General features: G+C 37.6%; 1 protein-coding gene across 10 annotated transcripts in view; it reads right to left on the bottom strand.

Moving 5' to 3' along the window:
* Positions 1-25,340, bottom strand: part of invs (inversin) — a 313,548-nt gene that overhangs the window by 45,850 nt on the left and 242,358 nt on the right. For all 10 annotated transcript variants that reach the window (XR_011349882.1, XM_069913577.1, XM_069913576.1 and 7 more), the window contains one exon: positions 9,414-10,104. Coding sequence is in view for 9 of the 10 variants with exons in the window: in XM_069913577.1 (XP_069769678.1) it covers positions 9,414-10,104 (691 nt within the window). In the remaining variant the exon portion in view is untranslated. The remainder of the gene's footprint in view (positions 1-9,413; positions 10,105-25,340) is intronic.

Raw genomic sequence — 25,340 nt, 5'->3', positions numbered from 1 at the left:
AATCTAATAGAGTTCTTTGAGGATGTAACCAGTAGAGTGGATAGGGGAGAACCAGTGGATGTGGTAGATCTAGACTTTAGTAAGGCGTTTGATAAGGTTCTGCACAGAAGACTAGCGTATAAACTTAAAGAGCACAGTATAGGAGGTATGGTATTAAGGTGAATAGAGAGTTGGTTGAAGGACAGGAAGCAAAGGGTAGGAATAAATGGGTTCTTTTCAGTATGCCAGCCAGTGACTAGTGGGGTATCGCAGGGCTCAGTGCTGGAGCCTCAGATGTTTATGATATATATATATCAATGACTTAGATGTGGGAATAGATCGCAGTATCTCGAGATTTGCAGACGATATGAAATTGGGTGGCAGGGTTAGCTGTGTGGAGGATGCTAGGAAAGTGCAGGGTGATTTGGACAAGTTAGGTGAGTAGGCCAGGACGTGGTAGATGCAGTTTAATATGAATAAATGCGAGGTTATCCACTTTGGAGGTAAGAACAGGAAAGAGGATTATTATTTAAATGGTATCTGTTTAGGAATAGGGGAGATGCAGAGAGACTTGGGTGTTGTTGTGCATCAGTCGTTGAAAGTGGGCGTGCAGGTGCAGTAGGCGGTGAGGAAGGCGAATGGTATGTTGGTGTTCATAGCGAGAGGATTTGAGTACAGGAGTAGGGAGATCCTGCTGCAGCTGTACAGGGCCTTGGTGAGACCACACCTGGAGAACTGCGTGCAGTTTTGGTCGCCTTATCTGAGGAAGGACATCCTCGCCATGGAGAGGGTGCAGAGAAGGTTCACTAGGCTGATACCGGGGATGGAGGGACTCGCATATGAAGAAAGGTTGGATAGACTAGTCTTGTATTCTCTGGAATTTAGAAGATTGAGGGGGGATCTTATAGACATTTATAAAATTCTTAAGGGTTTAGACAAACTAGATGCAGGAAGGTTGTTTCCAATGCTGGGTAAAACCAGAACCAGGGGCCATAGTTTAAGGATAAGGGGGAATTTTTTTAGGACTGAGATGAGAAAAAATGTCTTCTCTCAGAGAGTGGCAAATGTGTGGAATTCTTTGCCACAGAAAGTTGTCGAGGCCGGTTCCATGTCAATATTTAAGTGTAGGTTAGATTTGGCCCTTGTGACCAAGGGGATTAGGGGGTATGGGAAGAAGGCAGGAACTGGGTACTGATCAGCCATGATCATAATGAATGGCGGTATAGGCTTGAAAGGCCAAATGGCCTACTTCTGCACCTATTTTCTATGTTTCTAAAGTTATAGCATTGAAGCAGATGGGCTGGATAATTAAGCTTGTCAATATTTTCCAAATTATAATTCCAGTCACAAAAGTGTACATTGGGTTTTTGATTATCCAAAAGCCACTTTACTGAAATTAACAGTTATCTGCGAAAATATTCGGTGGTGACATGATATCACAAGTTGATAAATATTGGATTTTTTTTTAACCTACCGTGCTCAAGTAGGTGGCATTAGGAGTTCCTTTGGGTTGGCAGCCTGGGCCAGGGTTTGGGTTGACAACTGAGGTGTCAGGAGCTCCGATGGATCAGCATCTGGGGCTAGGGCTGGAGTGTCTTGGGCAGGTTCCGTGATGGCAGTGGGGAGATGTCGGGGATCTGACTGGGGACCTCGGGCTCCCGGGCAGGTTCTGTGATGGTGGTGGGGTGGCATCGGGGACCTTGGGCGCCTGGGCAGGTTTGGTGATGGTGGTGGGAAGGTGTTCGGAATGGCAATGACCATACAAATATACTGCTGCTTAAACTGAGCTACAGATCAGATATTCAGAAAAAGCAGTTAGATACATGTCTGGTCCCGAGCGATTCAGATTATCGAAAACATACTCTAGTTATTTTGATGAGGTTCAACATACTGTAGGTTGGAATACAAGCAATTATTTCTTTCAAGACCAATTAAAACAAAATGGACAAATGTTTTAGAAGTCAAAAGACTGTAGAACAAACAGTACAGCCAGGAACGAGACCTTCGGTTCCTGTGCCTGCACCAAACATGATGCCCAAATTAAAATAAGGCTCTTGTTCACACATGATGCATAGGTCTCTAATGAAGTTAATTTATTATCATCTGACTGTAAATATACAGTGCCCTCCATAATGTTTGGGACAAAGACACTTCTTTTCCTTTATTTGCCCCTGTGCTCCACAGTTTTAAATTTGCAATCAAACAATTGACATTCCACTTTTTATTCAAAGCTATTTGCTTACATTTTGAAATTATAGCACATCGCCCCCTCTTTTCAGGGGAGCATCTTTGGGACATTTGGCTTCACAGGTGTTTGTGAGTACTCAGGTCTGTTTAATTGCTTCATTGAAGCAGGTATAAGCAAGCTAGGTTTGCTTTTAAGCTTTGATCACCTTTGGTGTCTGGAGTTGCCATTTTTCGAATTAGGGAACAGCCTCATATTGACTTCATTAACTTTCAATTGGCATAACTCTGGTCCTCATGATCGAATAGCTTTTAAAATGCTTTCCTATCTTGATAAAAATTCCTAATCCTTTTCAGGAACCTGCTGTTTTTTGTTCCCCTTTGGAGATCATTTATGCTATCTGCTCCAATTTTCCCATGACACTAGAAACAATTTCTATTCCTAGGGGCTTTTTCTAATTGTCTTTTAGCAAGGTTTTTCTCCCATGAAGATCAACATTGAAATTTCTCGGACTGATATTGGTAGTTTACTTAGAACTTAGAGATCAATTCTGCAGGCAGTTCTTAATAACACATTTCCAGATGCACAAACTGCTGATTTCTATATCAATAGACATCAATGAAATGGTGCAGCCGAGATAGGTAAACTGGTTGACCGTTTTGAGTTTTGTGTGCCCGATGGAGATGTGGGGGGGCTGGTAGTCATGGTGGGGAGCTGGCTGATGGAGGACCTCCGTTTTCTTCAGGCTGACTTCCAGGCCAAACATTTTGGCAGTTTCCGCAAAACAGGACGTCAAGCGCTGAAGAGCTGGCTCTGAATGGGCAACTAAAGCGGCATCGTCTGCAAAGAGTAGTTCTCGGACAAGTTGCTCTTGTGTCTTGGTGTGAGCTTGCAGGCGCCTCAGATTGAAGAGACTGCCATCCGTGCGGTACCGGATGTAAACAGCATCTTCATTTTTGAGGTCTTTCATGGCTTGTTCGTTATATACATTAATGATCTAGATGATGGGGTGGTGAATTGGATTAGTAAATATGCAGACGATACTAAGATAGGTGGAATAGTGGATAATGAAGAAGGTTTTCAAGGATTGCAGAGGGATTTGGGCTGCTTAGAAAAGTGGGCTGAAAAATGGCAGATGGAATTTAATGCTGATAAGTGTGAGGTGCTTCATTTTGGTAAGAAGAATCAGAATAGGACATACGTGGTAAATGGGAGAGCATTGAGGAATACAGAAGAGCAGAAAGATTTAGGAGTAACGGTACATCGTTCCCTGAAGGTAGAAACTCACGTGAATAGGGTGGTGAAGAAGGCTTTTAGTATGCTGGCCTTTATCAATCATTGCATGGAATGTAGGAGTTGGGAGGTGATGTTGAGATTGTATAAGACGTTGGTGCGGCCTAATTTGGAGTTCTGTGTGCAGTTCTGGTCGCCTAATTATAGGAAGGATATAAACAGAGTGGAGATAGTGCAGAGAAGGTTTACCAGAATGTTACCTGGGTTTAAGCATCTAGAGTATAGGGAGAGATTGGAGAGATTAGGTCTTTATTCTTTGGAGCGTAGAAGGTTGAGAGGGGATTTGATAGAAGTATTTAAGATTATGAAAGGGATAGACAGAGTGGATGTGGATAGACTATTTCCGTTAAGAGGAGGAAAGATTAAAACAAGGGGACATGAGTTAAGAATTAAGGGGCAGAGGTTTAGAGGTAACATGAGGGGGAACTTCTTTACTCAGAGAGTGGTAGCCGTGTGGAATGATCTTCCGGGAGAAATAGTGGCGGCGGAGTCAATTGTATTATTTAAGAAAAGGTTGGACAGGTATATGGATGAGAAGAAGATGGAGGGTTATGGGCATTGTGCAGGGAGGTGGGACTAGAAAGGGGTGTTTGGTTCGGTGCGGACTAGAAGGGCCTAATGGCCTGTTTCCGTGCTGTAATTGTTATGTTATGTTATCACGCTGAAGAAGATTGAAAAGAGGGTTGGTGCAAGAACGCAGCTTTGCTTCACACCATTGTTAATGGAGAAGGGTTCAGAGAGCTCATTACTGTATCTGACCCGACCTTGTTGGTTTTCGTGCAGTTGGATATTACCTATCTCGGCTGCACCATTTCATCGGATGCAAGGATCGACAACGAGATAGACAACAGACCCACTAAGCCAAATAGCGCCTTTGGAAGTCTACACAAAAGAGTCTGGAAAAACAACCAACTGAAAAACCTCACAAAGATTAGCGTATACAGAGCCATTGTCATACCCACACTCCTGTTCGGCTCAGAATCATGGGTCCTCTACCGGCATCACCTACGGCTCCTAGAACGCTTCCACCAGCGTTGTCTCCGCTCCATCCTCAACATTCATTGGAGCGACTTCATCCCTAACATCGAAGTACTCGAGATGGCAGAGGCCGACAGCATCGAATCCATGCTGGTGAAGATCCAACTGCGCTGGGTAGGTCACGTCTCCAGAATGGAGGACCATTGCCTTCCCAAGATCGTGTTCTATGGTGAGCTCTCCACTGGCCACCGTGACAGAGGTGCACCAAAGAAGAGGTACAAGGACTGCCTAAAGAAATCTTTTGGTGCCTACCACATTGACCACCGCCAGTGGGCTGATATCGCCTCAAACTGTGCATCTTGGCGCCTCACAGTTCGGCGGGCAGCAACCTCCTTTGAAGAAGACCGCAGAGCCCACCTCACTGACAAAAGAGGAAAAACCTAACACCTAACCCCAACCCACCAATTTTCCCCTGCAACCGCTGCAACCGTGTCTGCCTGTCCCGCATCGGACTTGTCAGCCACAAACGAGCCTGCAGCTGACGTGGACATTACCCCTCCATAAATCTTTGTCCGTGAAGCCGAGCCAAAGAAGAAGTCATCAATGATTATCACTTGTATTGAAGTATGACTACTCCTGCTACTGGTAATCACTTTCCACAAATATGGTTTTGGAAATATGGAGGGTTAGGGCTGTTTTTCCTACAATTAGCAAAGGCAGCATAAAGATATTCTGTTTCCTTTAGCTTTTTTGCCTCCTTTAAAACAGAATACCATACTTGGATTATTCCTTTCAAGGTGACTGTGACAAGCGTTACATTTGTTCATTCTTTTAAAAAAATTGGTCAGGGAAAAGAAAATTAATCATTAAACAACTTTTAACAATAATTGAACCACTTTACTCATATAGGGCTAAATGGCAGTAATTCAAAAGAAGTTAAAAGTAAATAAAATCAAAAATGTACATTATGGTGTATTTATTATGCATTTTATTGTGCACATCACATTAATGACGCTCTATAACTCCTATAAGGGCATAATAATATGTGCCTTCATCCTATCCTACCAGTGGAGTTTGAGATGGCCAATCCTTCCCACTGGCTTCTTTATCTTCATATCTCGTATTTACGCCTTTCCAAAGTACCACAGGCAACATAACTGGAGTTCCTTTAATAACTTATGAAAGACATTAAAATATAACCACATCAATAACTGCAATCTCTCAATAGTGCCTGTACAAGTTAAGGCCAAGGATGGGAATGCAACAGTACATACACATGCATTTCTTGACCCAGATAGCACTGCCTCATTTTACCCTGTGGGGCTTATGAATAAGACAAAGGTTCTTTTGAAAACCATGGGACAAAAAAGGGTTGTTCAAACTAACATGGTTTCAGGGTTAGAGTTTGCTGGAATACAAGCAATGATTTTTGTGATATTCCAGACATATACACATAGAAGACTATACCTGTGTATAAAGGAAACATCCCACATCAAAATTATGTGGATCAGTGGTTATATTTGAGGAAGGTTTATACACCAGATGATAGCTCTGAGATACAGATGGTAATTGGTTTAAATGCACCAAAGGGACTGGAACCGAAATAGAATACCAAGTGTGAAAAATGGACTTTATGCTATTAGAATTATGCTTCGATGCACAATCAATGGACTATTAGGAAAAGAATGAAGTTGCTCAGAAGCAGTCAACAAGTGTCAATACGATATCTGTTGTGAAACTTAACAAAACCAATGAAACAACTGTTCAAGACAGACTTTCCTGAATATCTTGATAACCGTCAACAACCTCCAGATGCACAAGCAAACAAGATCAATGAAGAAATTATGCTGATAGTATAAAGGAGCATTTCATTGATGATATGGTGCAACTGCCTTCAGAGTACAAAATGTTGAGAAAATACTTAGAAATACTGCATCATCCAGAAAACAGTCACCAAAAGGGTTTTAATTTTGTACTTGGAAACAAAACTAAATCTGATGATTCTTCTGTTTTGAAAATAATTATAAGAGAAAAATCAGAGAGCGGTTGACAAAGACAGAGAATTAATTGTCAATGGAATTTGTAAAACTAAGTGGAAGAAAAGAATAACTGCTAAAGGAAGGAAAGCAGTTATTGAAGAAAGGGATTTAGCTGTATCAAGATGCCTACAACTGAAAGAAGAGATTCATTTTTTGAAACAGAACAAGTGACATAAGGTAATTGACTACGGAAAACAATAAAGAATCTATGTTGAAGATGCAGAAAGAAGACCCAGTTAATAAATGCAGAGAGAGAATCTAATAAAAGACCTCAAGATAAATTGTCAGAAAATGAGACTGAATTGGAGTTGTAAAACTGGATCCCGAATTACAGAAAAAGACAATAGAAGCCAGAGTGGATGCTGATGAACTTGACAAGCCTATGTTGTTGGAGTCCCATCTTTTCCACAACCAACTGTAAAAGAAAAGGAAAAAGAGAAAGACCCAACTTGTGCCCTCAAGAAAGTGAATATCTTGGAAACTAAAAATAGCTTTTTGTACTTTAGTAGCACAATGTAAGAATCAAGTATTTTAGCTGAAAATCCTAATGTTCATTTCTCTTGATAACTGCTACTACTTACACATCAAAACATTTGCTGTTTCAAAATTAGTTTTTGCATTTTTAAATGGAATCTGTTAATGTCATTTTTTATATGCGAAGAACCAAAGTGCTTTTAGGGATGAAATGAAAATATATAAGCAGGTGTTCTGTAACTGAAAATATAAAGCTTGCAAAATGCAAAGTAGAAAGATCTTTGAAATCAAGTCTGAGCTTGATCAAATTTATTTTAAAATTATTGAATTGTGTGAATAAGATCACAAATAATAAATCAAATACCACAGCAGAGGTGGCAACAACTAAATTAACGAAATATCTGTGAAAGGATTATTAGATTACAGAGATAATCTAAGATTGCTGAATGCAGCAAATGATGAGATGAAAATTGTTCGGACACACCGTGCATACATTCAAACCCATCAGATCAATAAGGGATCATATCAATTTGGAGAAAATCTTACTAAATGTTGTCAAGTGTGATGACATAACAAATCAACATGCAAAGCACACAGACAGAAATTGAGTAGAAAAAAATAAAGCATAATAATTAGAGCATTTTAATTTCCTGAATTGAAGAGGTGGGTAAAGGAGATAAAGGAATAAAGTTTCTGAGGTAATGTTGCAACTTTATGCGAAAAAGTCTGGTGAGACCACACTTAAAATATTGTGTTCAGTTCTAGTCCCCTCATTACAGGAAGGATGTGAAAAGTGTGGTAAGGATGCAGAGCAGATTTACCAAGATGTTGCCTAGATTGGAAAATAGGTCTTATGAGGCAAGGTTAGCAGAATGAGGGCTTTTCTCTTTGGAGTGAAGAAGGATGAGAGGCATAAATAATACAAGGTATACAGCCAGCACCTTTTTCCTAGGGTGGGAATAGCAAACACAAGAGGGCATCTGAACAAAGTGAAGGGAGGAAAGTTTAGGGGAGACATCAGGGGTGCTTTTTCCATAGAGTTGTGGGTGCCTGCAATGCATTGCCAGGTGTGGGGTTGGAGGCTGGAGTAATAGGGGCATTTAAGAGAATCTTATACAGGCACATGGATGAAATAAAGAGGGTTATGAGGTAGGGAGGGCTAAGATTTTTTTGGTAGGGAAATATAGGATGGTACAACATCGTGGGCCGAAGGGCCTGTACTGTAATGTTCCATGTTCTAATAGGGTAGAAGCCGATTCTGGCCATTTAAACCCATGCCACCCAATTAACCTACAATCCTGTATGTTTTGGAAGGTAGGAGGAAACTGGAAGGAAACCCACATAGATGCGGAGAAAATGTACAGACAGGCCATGATTTGAACTCGGGACACTGGTGATGTAATAGTGTCACCCTGACCGCTACACTAACTGTGCTGCCCGTGGCCTGTGATTATTTTCTTTAATTTAATTAGTTTACTAAATTAGCTTTTCTTTACAAGTACCTGCTCTGCTGCATTAAATAGGAACTTCAGTGTAAATGTGTATTGTATGATGTCTATGACAATAAGCATCATCATTTGTTCTGATTGTTTTTTGTCTTATAAGCAACTGTGTAAGAAAACCAGAAAAACAGACTGCAACTTAAATTAAAGTTTTGGTGTTGTCCCTCCAGACTCTATCCTAATGACACACATCAGTTTTGACACATATTCTGCCCCAAATCAGTGCTACTTCTCTAACAGCTATCTATTTTCTCAATGCTATATCACTGCTGTTTTGTACAGACTACTGTTTTTGCTGCTGGTTACATGGCTGGAAGATAAAAGACAGCACCTGTCACTCAGTCACCCTTGCTGATTTCAATAGTGATTCCCTATGCTTCCACTGTCCAATCAGAATGGATCACATTGTTCATTCTATTAGACCTTCAATTATTGCAATATTCTCCTTTTTCCATCCTGATAATACTGTCCATTCATCAGTCACTCCACCCATCAGTTGTCAAAAATAACACCCAAACCCTTAATAGCTGACTTGGTTATCCCAATGACTGGCAAACCTATCATCTACTATGGTCTGTAAACCATGTTTTCTAAAATTCTAATGTCTTCTTCATAATCCAAACTAAATGCTTATCTCTCACTTTTGCATTGACTGATGCACAAAGGAGCCATCTCCAAATACACTGAATTTAAAATTCTCATCCTGCTGTTTATTGTCTCTCAGCCTTCTGCATCTCTTTAAAGTTCTCCAATCTTCTCCATTTTTCTCACTCTAGCAATTATTGTATTCCCTCTTTGCCTTGGGATTAGAATTCCTGTCATTGGAAATCTAAGTTTTACATTCAGAAATTTCTCTCTAAAAATTGTACGATTCAAAATTTGTTTTTCCCCTGTTTAAAAGACAGTACATTGAGAAAACAGATCAAGCATAGTGCAATAGTTCAATATAACAAAGGGCTCTACCTTTTCCAAGCTCTCTGAATTACTGTTGCTGCATTATTCTTCTTTCGAAAAAGCTCTTTTCTGAGCCTTTCCTTTTCCACAATTTGGGCTCGGATTTCCAAAGGAATAAGCAGAATCTCAGACCTCTGACTGAGGGGAGTGCACACACAGTTTTCAGAGCTAAATGATTGTGAAATTCCAGTTCTGACTTCAGGCGTTTTTTCAATAGCATTATGTTTTCCACTTCCAGATGAATTGATATTTTTACATCTTGGGGAAGTTGGGGGAGTGATGCTTTCAGAGATCTGACGGCCAATATGGCTAGTTTTATCAATAGTGCTTACAACAGGTTTGGCACTTCCAGGTCTGCTTGAACCAGCAGGTGAGAATCGACCACTCTTTCGTCCTGCTCCTGGCTCCTCGCAGTCAGGTTTCATTTTATGATGTTTGCTACAAAGTAATGGCGATGCGCTTTGCTGTTTCACTGGATTCTTTGCTGTACCAGTTGATCTGAGGACAGTGGTTTTTGGCTTACCACTGTTGAGATGAAGTCTGCTGCTCTTTCCAGGAATAATTTTATCAATTTCAGCTCTATTGTCTCTTTCAGAAGGTGCGAGTTGTCTGAAAGCATGTAATTCACTAGAAGCACTTTCTTCACTGAACGCCTGGTGATGAGTGACATTATTGTTTTTGGATTTTTTCCTGTTAAGTTCTAAAATAGTGAAAAAAAATTTTACATCTCTTTAACAAAAATATATATCAATAATAACATCATTCAAAATGAGAGCAAACTATAAATTCTAACATTCAGCAAATTTTGAGTTTATGATAGTGAAATGTCTGATTGAATAATAAATAGTTCCCACTTATTACACCTATTGTTTGGTTACTTGCAGGTTACTTTTAAATTCCATATAGTTAACCTCATTCTAACTCAAGAACATGGCTTAATCTGACGAGGTCTACCTTGTTGTGTTGTGTAAGTATTTCTATTTCTAGGAATTTTTAATCAAGCTATTAACTTAGAATTGATTTGATTGTGGACATATGACCAGAATTCACATTTCAGGTAGATGAACCTGAATCATTACATTGTTCCTCCTCTCCAAATTTACTGCTTGACCTTCATTCTCAATTTTTATTTCAAATTTCCAGCATCTACAGTTTTTATTTCCTTTTGGGTAATTGTGGATAGTATTGCCTTATGAAATGTTTCAGCTTAAAACATTTTGCCATGTTTGGGGCATGTTTTCAATATTATCCTTTTCAGCAGATTGCAAGGATCATGTTTATTTGTCATGACTGGGACTGATAAAGCAGATTCCTGTGACACCAACTAATTTATTAATCTATGCAGAAAGTTACATTAGCATGGACATGTAATGTGATTTGGAAAAGTTACTCATTCATAAATAACGTATCAAAAAAAACCACGATGCAACATCAAAAACAGAAAATCTAGTGACTATTTCTGAAATCTGAATAATTTATCTTTATCACATTATAAGCATGAATGAGCAGCTAATTCTATCACCAATAGCAGCAGTTACTATGCAACTGGATCCTTGACCTCCTGTCTAACAGAACGTAATCAGTGAAACTGGGTAAGCCACAACTTTTCCATCATCATGACACTCAGCAAGGATGTGTACTTAGCTCCCTACAATACTCTACACCCATGAATATATGGTCAAATATCACTTCAACTCTATCATCGTTTACTGACACCACAGTTTTAAACCAGGCATCAAATAATAATGAGATTGAATATACGAAGGATATCAAGAGCCGAGAGACCGTGTGACAAGGTAACAACTTTTCTTTCAATATCAGCAGGACATAGGAGTTGACCATAGACTTATGAAAGGGAGTGGAGCGGAGGAGTCACGTGATGGAGTAGTGGCTCTCTGCAGAAAGGAAGGAAAAAAGTGAAGAAAAAGCAAAGCCCCAGACACACAAATCACAACAAATAAAAATATAAAGGTGTGGAGAAAAGGGCACCCAAGAAAGAAAAGCCAAAAACAATGGGAAGAAAAGAAGAAAGAAAGACGCCAGAAGAGAAAGGTGAAGGCCTTACCTGCATGAAAAAGCAGGGACTCGCCGTGGAAAGAGGAGCCCACTCCCCGAGGTTAGTGGAGACCCTGCAGGGTCGTGACCCACTAACCGCAGGATTGCAAAAATGGCTCACGGAGTCAAACAGGGGTGCACAACTGTGCATGAAAAGGACAACACCGATGGGAGGGGAACCAGATGTGGAGTGAAACTCCACAGCACGAACAGCTGAGAGAGGCCCGACAGCAGGGCTCCCAGCTGGAAATAAAGAAAGCAACGGGAACGGGAGGGGTGAGAAAGAAAAAAGGAAACTAGAGACAAAACAGAAACCAGCCCAGAAGAAGAGGACCAACATCAAGACACTATGGAAAAAAATACCCAACAAACTGAGACAAGCAGCTCAACAAGAAAGTCAGAAGAGACACAGATACAAGGAAAAGAAATAGAAGACACAAACCCAAGAGCAGACACCGAAGAACAGCAAGGTCTGCATAGAGGAATAGGAAGTAAAATGAATGAACAGTACAAATATATTAAAAAAATTTCAAGAACAATTGAAAGCATTAAAAGAATGGCTGACACTAGAATTTAGTGAAATGAAAAGAAAAATGAAAAGTACAGAAGAAAAAGCAAGTAGAACAGAGCTGGTCATAACAGATGTAGGGAAACGATTAGAAAATGTGGAAGAACGTGTAATGGCAGTAGAAATGGAAGTGAACGACTTAAGAAAATTGGAAGCAAGTGACAAAAAAAATTAAAGAAACAAGGAGTTGTTAGCTCAGAAGATGGATATGATGGAAAACTATAGTAGGCGAAACAATATAAAGATAGAGGGCCTTAAGGAAGATGAAGAAGGCAAAGATATGAAAGAATTTATAAAAGAATGGATCCCAAAGGTCCTGGGAATGCCAGAAATGTAGGAAGGAATGGAAATATAAAGGGCACACAGAACATTAGCCCTGAAACTACAGTCATAACAAAAACAAAGATCCATTTTAGGAAAATTCCTGAGATACACGACAAGAGAAAATATATTGGAGAAGGAAATGAAGAAAATGAGAGAAGACAAGAAAACCATTGGAAAACAAAGGTCAAAAAAAATTTTCTACCCAGACATAAGTTTCGAGCTCCTGAAGAAGAGGAAGGAGTTTAACACAGCAAAATCGATCCTATGGAAGAAAGGCTATAAATTTATGTTAAGATATCCAGCGGTGCTTAAAATAGTAATCCCGGGGCAGCAAAACAGACTGTTCTCGGATCCGGAGAAAGCACGAATTTGCAGAACACCTGCAAGACAGAAAGAGAGATGAAGAGATGCAACAAGAGCAAAGAATGATGACAAACTACATACACAGAAGAAAGAATAATGTAGAAGCAAGAACTAAAGGAGGGAAGAAAAGGGAAGTATGGGAGAAGGGGGGGGAAAGAGGAGGGGTTAAAATAAATAAATAAATAAAGAGAAAGAGAAGAGGGAGAAGGGGGAAGAGGAGGGGTTAAAATAAATAAATAAATAAAGAGAAAGAGAAGAAAAGAGGGGGTGCTTTGTTGTAATGTGAAGATAAAAGTCTTTTCTGGAGGGGGTTGGGTGGGATAGAATAACAGTCACTGCAAAATCAGTTGACACTTGCGAACAGGTTCGCAGTCCGAATGGAGAGGGGAGTTGTGGTTGCCCGGCAAGGGACAAGGGGCGACTCAGAGAGGGGGGGGGAATGGGACCACTTGGGGTTAAGGGAATTTTAGATGTGGGAATGGTTGAATTATTTTATGTTTTAGAAGTATTGTCATACAGTGCATTAAAAAAAAAGAAAACTGAGAAATAGAAATGGGGAAAAAGGAAAAGGTGATGGTGAGGAAGCGGAAATGAGATGTAAACAAAGTATGAAATGGCCATGTTGAACTACATGACTATAAATATTAATGGAATACATAACCAAATTAAAAGGAAGAGGCTATTAAATTTACTGAAAAAAGAAAAAAATAGATATAGCATTCGTGCAGGAAACGCATCTAACTGAAGAGGAACACAAGAAATAAAGGAGAGACCGGGTAGGGCACGTAATGGCAGCATTAAATAATTCAAAAGCCAGAGGTGTAGCTATATTAATCAATAAAAATGTACCAATCAAAATAGAGGAGGAAATAATAGATCCAGCAGGGAGATACATAATGTTAAAATGTCAGATATATTCAGAACTCTGGAATTTGGTCAATATATATGCACCTAATGAAGAGGATCAAAAGTTTATGCAAGATATTTTTCTGAAGATTGTAGATACATATGCAGGGGAACATATTGATAGGAGGGGATTTTAATCTTAATTTGGATTCAAAGATGGATAAAACTGGACAAAAGACTAGCAGAAAGAACAAAGTAGCCAGATTTATGGCTAAATCAATGGAGGAAATGCAACTTCTGGATATATGGAGGTGACAATACCCAAAGGAGAGGGAATACTCATATTATTCGAGTAGACATAAAACATATTCAAGGATTGACCTGTTCCTGTTGTCAGCCCATATCCAAGGGAGAGTTAGTAAACGGAATATAAAGCTAGATTGTTATCAGATCACTCACCCCTGTTATTAGCAATAGAGCTGGAGGACATCCCACCAAGAACATATAGATGGAGATTAAACTCCATGCTACTTAAAAGACAGGAGAATTTAGAGAATTTATTGAGCGCCAAATTAAAATGTACTTTGAAATAAATATGGAATCAATGAAAGATAAATTTACATTATGGGATGCAATGAAAGCCTTCATCAGAGGGCAGATAATAAGTTATGTAACTAAGATGAAGAAGGACTACAATTGGGAAATAGAACAGCTGGAAAGGGAAATAGTAAGTAGAGAAAAAGAACTAGCAACAAGATAACATACAACAAAAAGAAGAGAATTGGCGGACAAAAATATAAAATATGAAACACTACAAACGTATAAGGCGGAGAAGAACATAATGAAGATAAAGCAGAAGTATTATGAGCTAGGAGAAAAAACACACAAAATACTAGCTTGGCAGCTTAAAACAGAACAAGCTAAAAGAACGGTATTGGCATTAAGGAAAAAGGACAAACAAATTACATATAACCCAACAGAGATCAATCAAAACTTCAAAGAATTTTACGAGCAACTATACCGAACTGAGAATGAAGGGAAATAAGACAAAATAGTTGAGTTTCTAGCTAAAATGAACTACCGAAATTGCAAGAAGAGGAGCAAAACAAATTGATAAAACCATTTGAAATAGAGGAAATACAGGATATATTAAAAAAGCTACTGAACAATAAAACGCCTAGAGAGGATGGACTCCCAATAGAATTCCACAAAACATGCCAGATTCATGTAAAACAGCAATAATTACAGTAATACTAAAGACGGGGAAAGATCCACTAACACCAGCATCATATAGACCAATATCTCTTCTTAACTCAGATTATAAGATAATAGCAAAACTATTAGCAAACATATTGGCTGACTGTGTACCAAAAGTAGTAAAACTAGATCAAACTGAATTTATTAAGAAAAGACGAACAACGGACAATATCCTGTAAGTTCATTAACTTAATCCATGCAGTACAAGGAAATAAGACGCCAACAGTGACGGTTGCTTTAGACGCAGAGAAAGCCTTTGACAGGGTAGAATGGAATTATTTATTCAAAGTACTACAGAGGTTCAACCTACCAGAAATATACTAATTGGATTAAAGCATTATTTCAGGAACCATTGGCAAAGGTGACAGTAAATGGATATATATTGAACCAATTTAAATTAAGCAGGTCAACTAGGTAGGGATGTCCACTATTTCCCTCTCTGTTTGTTTTAGCTATAGAACCCTTGGCAGAACTGATAAGAACAAAAAATAAAATAAAAGGGATAAAAATAAAAGAGAAGGATTATAAAATCAGTCTATTTGCAGATGACATCATAGTATACTTAACAGAACCAGAATTATAATAAAAGAATTACATAAGAAATTGAAGGTATATGGAAAATTATCGGGGTACAAGATCAACGCAAATAAAACTGAACCGATGCCAATGAATAATGCAGATTTCACAAAGTTAAAGAAAGAATCACCATTTAAATGGCAAACACAAGCAATCCGATACCAAGGTATTAGACTAGATAATAATCTGGGCCATCTATACAAATTAAATTATCAGCCATTAAAGAAGAAATTACAAGATGACTTCGAACATTGGAAAGATTTACCACTAACAATGATAGGAAGGGTAAACTGCATTAAAATGAACATCTTCCGATGGGAGTCACGTGATGGAGTAGTGGCCGGTCGGGGAACTCCAGCCCTCTCTGGAAAAGTTTTAAAAAAACAGAGAAAACGCAAAGGCACAAACACAAAAATTAAAATAAAGTGAAAGTAAAGGTGGGAAGAAAATGGCAACGAAGAAAGAAAAGTCGAAAGCAACGGGAAGAAGAGAAGAAGAAAAGACATCGGAAGAAGGTGAAGGCCTTACCTGTCCGAGGAGGCCCGCTGTGGAGAGAGAAGCCCGCTCCCTCAGGTCAGTCGAAGTCCCGAGCTCGGGACTACAAAAATGGCTCGCGGAGCCAAGCAAAAGTGCGCAACTGTGCATGCGCGAGGATTCGCGCATGCGTGATGCGCAAGACAAAAAAAAAACACTGACGGGAGGGGGGACCAGCTGAGGAGTCGATCTCCACAGCTGAGAATGACAGCCACAGCACAACAACAAGAGGAAAACACAGAAAATAACGAGAGCAAGAAAGAAGAGAGTAAAAGGAAATCAAAGAAACAACAGATGACCAACCCAGAGGAAGAAGAAGATGAAGAACACAGAGAAATGGAAGAAGGGGGGAAGGGCAAGTACATGGATATATATTTTTCTTTAAAGAATACATGGAATCAATAAAAGAATGGCAATCACAAGAATTTAGTGAAATAAAAAGGAGAATAAAAAGTACAGAATAAAAAATGAATCGATTAGAGATGGTCATGTCAGATGTAGGAAAAAGAGTGGACAAGGTGGAAGAACGAGAAACAGCCATAGAAATGGAAGTAGATGACTTAAAAAAGAACTTAGAAGAATCTAATAAAAAAGTTAAAGAGACACAAGAGCTGTTAGCTCAGAAGATAGATATAATGGAAAATTATAATAGAAGAAATAATATAAAGAGAGTGGGCCTTAAGGAAGATGAAGAAGGCAAGAATATGGAGAATTTATAAAAGATTGGATCCCCAGGGTCCTAGAAAGACCAAAATTACAGGAAGAAATGGAAATAGAAAGGGCACACAGAACATTAGCCCCTAAACCACAACCACAATATATTGGAGAAAGCAATGAAGAAAATAAGAGAAGACAAAAAGCCACTGGAATACAAAGGTCAAAAAATTTTTTTATATCCAGATATAAGTTTTGAACTCCTGAAGAAGAGGAAGGAGTTTAATACAGCAAAAGCGATCCTATGGAAAAAAGGATATAAATTTATGCTAAAGTACCCAGCGGTACTTAAAATAGTTATTCCAGGGCAGAAAAACAGACTATTCTCAGATCCGGAGGAAGCACGAAAATTTGCAGAACAACTACAAAACAGACAGAGAGATGAAGACATGTAACGAGAGCAAAAATAACCACGAACTATGTGTGTATGTATATATGTGTATACATGTGTGTATGTGTATTTAAAAGAAAATATATAGAGTATAGATAAGAATTAATAAGGGAAAGAAAGGGAAGAGAGGAAGTAAGGAGGGAATTAAGAGAGTGACCTTTGTTGTATATAAAAATTAAAATCTTTTCTGGAGGAGTTACGGTCACTGCGAAATCAGTTGACGCTTGCGAGTGAATTCGCAAATCCAAATGGAGAGGGGAGATGTGGTTGCCCGACAAGGGATAAAGGGCAACTCAGAAAGGGGAGGGGATAGTGGGGTTAAAGAAATTTTAGATAGGAGAATAAGGGGAATGTTTGATGTTTTAGAAACGTTGTCATATAAAGTGTTCAAAAAAAGAAAGCAGAAATGGATAAGAAGGGAAGGTGATGATGAGGAAACGGAAAGGAAAGATAAACAAAGTATGAAATGGCTACGTTGAACTATATGACTTTAAATATTAACGGAAATCAAAAGGAAGAAACTGCTAAATTTACTGAAAAAAGAAAAAATTGATATAGCATTCGTGCAAGAAACACACTTAACTGAAGTGGAGCACAAGAAATTAAAGAGAGATTGGATAGGACATGTAACAGCAGCGTCATATAATTCAAAACCTAGAGGAGTAGCTATATTAATCAGTAAAAATGTACCAAATAAAATAGAAGAGGAAATAATAGATCCAGCAGGGAGATATGTAATGATAAAATGTCAGATATATTCGGAGTTTTGGAATTTACTCAATGTATATTCACCTAATGAAGAAGATCAAAAATTTAAGCAAGATATCTTTTTGAAGATAGCAGACACGCAAGGGAACATACTAATAGGAGGGGATTTCAACCTTAATTTGGATTCAAACATGGATAAAACTGGGAAAAAAATTAACAGAATGAACAAAGTAACCAAATTTATAATTAAATCGATGCAAGAAATGCAACTTTTGGATATATGGAGGAAACAACACTAAAAGGAAAAGGAATATTCATATTATTCGGGTAGACATAAAACATACTCAAGAATAGACCTATTCCTGTTATCAGCTCACATGCAAGACAGAGTTAGGAAAACAGAATATAAAGCTAGAATATTATCGGACCACTCACCCCTGATATTGATAATAGAGTTAGAGGACATCCCTCCAAGAATGTATAGATGGAGATTAAACTCCATGCTACTTAAAAGGCAGGATTTTAGAGAATTCATTGAACGACAAATTAAAATGTACTTTGAAATAAATACGGAATCAGTGAAAGATAAGTTTATACTATGGGACGCAATGAAAGCGTTCATCAGAGGGCAAATAATAAGTTATGTAACCAAGATGAAGAAGGACTACAATCAGGAAACAGAGCAGTTGGAAAGGGAAATAGTAAATATAGAAAAAGAAGGAAGACACAACTAAAAGAAGAGAATTGGCAGATAAAAAAATAAAATATGAAACATTACAAACATATAAGGTGGAGAAGTACATAATGAAGACAAAACAGAAATATTATGAACTAGGAGAAAAATCGCACAAAATTCTAGCGTGGCAGCTTAAGACAGAACAAACTAAGAGAATGGTATTGGCATCAAGGAAAAAAGACAAACAAATCACATATAATCCAACGGAGATTAATGAAAATTTCAGAGAATTCTACGAACAACTATACCAAACTGAAAACGAAGGGAAAGAAGACAAAATAGATGAATTTTTAACTAAAATTTAACTACCGAAATTACAAACAGAGGAACAAAATAAATTAACAGAACCATTTGAAATAGTAGAAATACAAGAGATAATAAAAAAGCTACCGAGTAATAAAACACCAGGAGAGGATGGATTCCCAATAGAATTCTATAAAACATTTAAAGATTTATTAATTCCTCCCCTTCTGGAAGTAATCAACCAGATTGATAAAACACAAAGCATACCAGATTCATGCAAAACAGCAATAATTACAGTAATACCAAAGACAGGGAAAGATCCACTTGCACCAGCGTCATACAGACCAATATCTTTACTTAACACAGATTATAAGATAATAGCTAAACTATTAGCAAACAGATTAGCCGACTATGGACCAAAAATAGTAAATCTAGACCAAACTGGATTTATTAAAAAAAGATGAACAACAGACAATATCTGTAAATTTATTAACTTAATTCATGCAGTAGAAGGAAATAAAGCTCCAACAGTAGCGGTTGTTTTAGACGCAGAGAAGGCCTTTGACAGAGTAGAATGGAATTATTTATTCAAAGTACTACAAAAATTCAGCTTACTAGAGAAATATATTAATTGGATTAAAGCATTATATAAGGGGCCATTGGCGAAAGTGACAGTAAATGGATATATATCAAAACAATTTAACTTAAGCAGATCAACAAGGCAGGGATGCCCACTATCGCCCTTATTGTTTGCGTTAGCCATAGAATCACTAGCAGAACTGATAAGAACAGAAAATAAAATAAAAGGGATAAAAATAAAAGACAAGGAATATAAAATCAGTTTATTTGCAGATGATGTTATAGTATACTTAACAGAAACAGAAATATCAATAAAAGAATTACATAAGAAATTGAAGGAATATGGAGAAGTGTCGGGATACAAGATTAACGCAAATAAAAGTGAAGCAATGCCAATGAATAATGCGGATTTCTCAAAATTCAAGAAAGAATCACCATTCAGATGGCAAATGCAAGCAATGCGATACCTAGGTATACAAATAAATAAAAACCTTGGCCATCTATATAAACTCAATTATGATCCACTAATGAAAAAATTATAGGACGACTTAGAGCATTGGAAAGTCTTACCACTAACACTAATAGGAAGGATAAAGTGTATTAAAATGAACATTTTCCCAAGGATACAATACCTATTTCAGGCATTGCCAATACACTTGATAGAGAAATTCTTCAAGGAGTTAAAGAAAATAATTATGGAATGGGGGGAAACCGAGGATAGCACTAGATAAATTAACAGAATGGTATAAACAAGGAGGCTTACAACTGCCAAACTTTAAAAATTATTATAGAGCCGCACAATTAAGATACCTATCAGATTTTTATCAAACAAGGGAAAAGCCAGATTTGACTAGATTAGAACTAGAAAAAATAGGGGAGAAGGTACCCGAACATATATTATATAAATGGGATGAAAAATTGGTACAATGTTTGAATTCTCCAGTATTACATCATCTGCTCAATATTTGGAAGAAGATTCATGTAGAAAGGAATAAAACAAATTACCAATTACCAAAACTAATACTGACGCAAAATCAGCTAATCCCTTTTACAATAGATAACCTTTCCTTTAGAGAATGGGAGAAAAAAGAGATCAAAAGAATAGAAAATTGCTTTTCAGGAAATAAATTATTATCCTTTGAACAAATGAAGGATAAATATAATATAACTCACGATACAGTGTTGGCATATTACCAACTGAGATCCTACTTGAAGGACAAATTGGGAAGCAGTCTGAGGTTACCAGAGGGAAGTAATTTTGAATATGTGATTACAGACACAATGATAATCAAAAAATGTATAACAAACATGTATATTAAACTACAAGAAAAGGAGAATCAGGAAACAAATGGTAAAACTAAACAAAAATGGGAACAAGATCTAAACATAAAGATAAAGAAGGAAACATGGGAGAAGTTATGCTCAGGAACTATGAGAAATACAATAAATACGAGGTTACGTATGATACAATATAACTGGATACACAGGCTATATATTACACCTCAAAAGTTAAATAAATGGGACCCAACAGTATCTGACAGATGTTTTTGCTGTAAAAAGAAAATGGGAACAACAATTCATGCAATCTGGACACGTGAGAAAGTTAAATATTTTTGGGAAGATCTAAACCAGATATTAAATAAAATCACAAAAAGCAATATACCAAAGAACCCAGAGATCTTCCTCCTAAGTAACATAAAAAACAAAGAATTTGGACTTGATTTGGATGGTGCACAAAAAAGATTTGTTATGATAGCCCTAGCTGTAGCAAAAAAATGTATTGTCAGCCTGGAAATTAGAAGATAACTTGAGAATACAACAATGGTATATAGAAATGAATAAATGTATTCCATTAGGAAAAATAACCTATAATTTAAGAAATAATATTACAATATTTGAACAAATATGGGAGCCATACATGAAACATAATAGAGAAAACCTACCGGGGACATCTACCACCTAAAATGACAGAAGGAGAAGAGAATGAAAAGAACTGACTCAGTGGAATTTCTTTATTTTTATTGAGTGACAACATTATTTGACGGGTTTAATTATCTTAGATTCTGAACTTTAAATGAATGGGAGGGGAGGTAGGGAGGGTGGGAGGGGAAGAGGGAGTGGGGGGGGTAGAAAATGACACTGTATATATTTGGAAAGGAAAATGTATGTATCTTGATCAATGTGGTTTATAGTGTGAAAAATTTTAAAAAAAATGAACATCTTCCCAAGGATACAATACCTATTTCAATCGTTACCAATTCCCTTAACAGAGAAATGAGCTAAAGAAAATAAGAAGGAAATTCTTATGGAAAGGGGGGAAAACCGAGGAAAGCGCTAGATAAATTAACAGAATGGTCCAAACAAGGGAGCTTACAGCTACCAAACTTTAAAAATTATTATAGAGCAGCACAATTAAGATATATTGATCAGATTTTTATCAAACAAGGGAAAAACCAGATTGGACCAGGTTAGAGCTATATAAAATAGGGAAGAAGGTACCTGAACATATACTTTATAAGTGGGATGAAAAACTGGTGCAATATAGAAGTTCACCAGTACTGCACCATCTGTTCAACATTTGGAAGAAGATTCAAGTAGAAAGGAAAAAAACAAATTACCAACTACCAAAATTACAGTTGATGCAAAATCAACTAATCCCTTTCACAATAGAGAATGGGAGAGAAAAGGGATCAAAAGAATATTATCTTTTGAACAAATGAAGTACAAATATGGAATAACTCACGGCCCCAAAAGTTAAATTAATGGGACCCAAGAGTATCAGATAGATGCTTTCGCTGTAAGAAGGAAACGGGAACAACAGTACATGCAATTTGGGCATGTGAGAAAGTGGAAAAGTTTTGGGAAGATCTAAATCAGGTATTAAATAAAAATCACAAAAAGCAACATACCAAAAAATCCAGAGATCTTTCTTTTAAGTAATATAAGAAGTAAAGAATTAGGCCTCAAACTGGATGAAGCACAAAAAAGATTTATTATGATAGCCTTAGCTGTAGCAAAAAAATGTATAATGTCAACCTGGAAATCAGAAGAGAGCCTGAGAGTACAGCAATGGTACATAGAAATGAATAAATGTATTCCATTGGAAAAAATAACATACAATTTAAAAAATAAAGTCACATTATTTGAACAAATTTGGGAACCGGACATGGAACACAAAAGAGAGAGGGCCTAGTGCGGACCTCCACCCCCTAAAATAATAGAATGAGAAGAAGACGAAATGAACTGACCCAGTGTGTAAAAGTAGATGATACAATTTTCTTATTTATTTTCATTGTGTGATCACATTGTTTAATGGGCTTATTGTAATGTATATGTTGAACGTTTAATGGGTAGGGAGGGGGGTGGGAAGGAAGGAAGGAAGGGAGGGGGGAAAAAGGGGAGAAAATGACACTGTGTATATTCAAGAGGGAAACGTTTGTGTGAAAAATAAAAAAATGAAAGGGAGTGGAGCCAATTTCCCTATCCACATCAACAGTGCTGAAGTGGAAAGAGTTCTGGGGAGTAAGCATTTCCCATGGCCTGACCTGGATCAACCACACTAATGCAATGGTCATGCAAACACACTAATGCTTCTACTTCTATATAAGGCTAAGGAATCTTGGCATGACCAAGTCTTTTAAAAACGTCTGCAGATGCATCACTGAAAGCATCTAAGCCTTGTATCACAGCATAGCGCAGGAGCTGCTCCGCCCAATATCGAAGAAACAGCAGAAAGTGGTGAAAACAACTCTTAAAATCACACAAACCCCTCTCACTTCCTCAACTCCATCTTCACAATGCCCACGTACAGAAGAACCTCACCCTGACCATACTCTCTTTTCCCTCCTCCTGCCAGAGAGAAGATTCAAGTGAGTGACATTGCACATCAATACTTTCAAAGACTATTTCTTCCCCACAGCCATTAGGATCCTGAATGCTACCCTTGCTAGGTGTTATTTGATCCTTTCATTATGCTCTTTCTCTTCTACTTTGTAGTTCTATATGCATATTAAAGCTGACTGATTATGAAATGTACCAGGTATAATGTAAGAATAAATTTGAAACTATTAAACTATGTGTATAGATAAAACTAAATCATATTGCTATGCAGGTACAGTAAGTAATTAGGAAGACAATGGAATGTTGGCCTTTACGAAAAAAATTTGAAATAAGGAAATCCTGCTTTCAAAACAGATTGTTAATGGATCCACTTTTTTTGTCCTGCATGGTATTTTGATCTAATTTAAGGAAGATGATACTGGAGATGAAAGGACTGTATGATGTAGAATAGGGTCTCACTGCTCCAGTAATATAGGGTCTGTATGGAATTTGCATGTTCTCCCTGTGACTGCGTGGTTTTTTTTCCAGGTACTTCTGTTTCCTTACATATCCCAAAACCTGTGGGTTGGTAGATTAATTGGCCACTGTGAGTCCATTGTACAATGATGGTAAGGGGGTAGAATGTGAGAGAGTTGATTGAAATAAGGTCATAATAAATTGAGTCAGGATAACATTGATGTAAAAATGGATAATTGATGAAATGATGGGCCAAAAGACTTGTTTCTTTGCTATATCTCTCTGTGACCAACAACTGAGCAGGTGGTTCATAGTTTAGAAGAAAGAGATGTTCTATTGAAACAAAAGATTCAGAAGGGCCTTGCAGTGTATCAATTGAATGGATGATTGCCCTCATAAGCAATTTAGAACCAGTGGCATAATTTGATAATAAGGTAGCAGCGATTTAAAGCATTCTGAATCTTCTCAATTCTCTCTCCTAGAGAGCTTTGGTGGATGAATCTTCAACATATTCAGGCCTCAGATAGACAGACCTTTGCACTGCAGATAGTCAAGGATTATTCAGAGCAAGCAGAAAGCTCAAGGTCAGATCAGCCATGACCCTACTGAAAAGCAGACATGTGGGACTTAAGGAAAAGCTTCCATTTCTTATGTTCTTAGATTCAACCCTCTGTAAATATTGAGGTACCCTTGAGTTCAATCAAGCCAAAAACAGAGATCCTCATTTACTATCATCAGCTTTTGTGGTGAATGTTGTATTAAAATCAAATGTGGCATGCTGGGATGATCAGCTGTTTCATTAGTATGACAGGTATTGGCCTTCCCCTTGAACAATTTGCTGCTATCCTGCTAAGGGTATTTGCAAGATGACCCTCAATAATGGAGGTGTTTCGATGGTTGTTCAAGGCAATATTTTGTGCGACTTGAAAATGATTGCTCTTCTTGGTAGTGAAAGTTGTAAAGTTCAGAAGTTCCTTCAAAATTAGTTTGATTGGCTGTTGCTACATAGCCTGAAGATAATAATGATTTATCTTTTTAAATAGTAGAATATCTATATAGGTGATTGATGATTTGAGATTATTGAATGAAATTAGAATTTTAACCAGCTTCTGCCCTATTTTCATAACCACAGTGTGAAACCAGCTGATTTAGTTAACCTAACTAAGACTTCCTAAAATCAACACCTAACAATTTCTTGGAATTAAATTCCATCAGCCAATCTTCTGCACACCTGACCAACCAATAATTTTCCTGAAATTTTGGGCAATCATCTTCACCATCTATAATACGAGACCCCTTAATGTCATTGGCAAATTTGCTAATCATGCCACGTTCATTTTCAGCTAACTCATTCATATAGTTGACAAACAGCAATGGGTCCACTAATAGAGAGGACAGAAGAGCAGCAATGGCTGGAGTTTCCGTGAGAAATGAGAAAGGTGCAGGACAGGTATATTCCAAAAAAAATTTCAATCAAAGAAAACAACACAACTGTGGCTGACAGGAGAAGTCAAAGCCAAAGCAAAAGCAAAAGAGTGCATAAAAGGAAGCAAATATTAGTGGGAAGATAGAGAACTGGGAAGCTTTTAAAAGCTGACAAAAGGCAATTAAGGAAGTCATTAGGGAGGAAAATATGAATTTTGAAAGGAACCCTGCAAATAATATATAAAAAAAACTAAACAGGTTTTTTAAAGTATGGTAATATTAAGAGTAGAGAGCAGAAATTGGACCGGTAAAAAATGATGC

Source organism: Narcine bancroftii, chromosome 1 (assembly GCF_036971445.1).
Source record: "Narcine bancroftii isolate sNarBan1 chromosome 1, sNarBan1.hap1, whole genome shotgun sequence".
Taxonomy (NCBI): Eukaryota; Metazoa; Chordata; class Chondrichthyes; order Torpediniformes; family Narcinidae; genus Narcine; species Narcine bancroftii.
The sequence above is the reverse complement of the archived record's forward strand: the minus strand, read 5'-3'. Positions and strand labels throughout refer to the sequence as shown.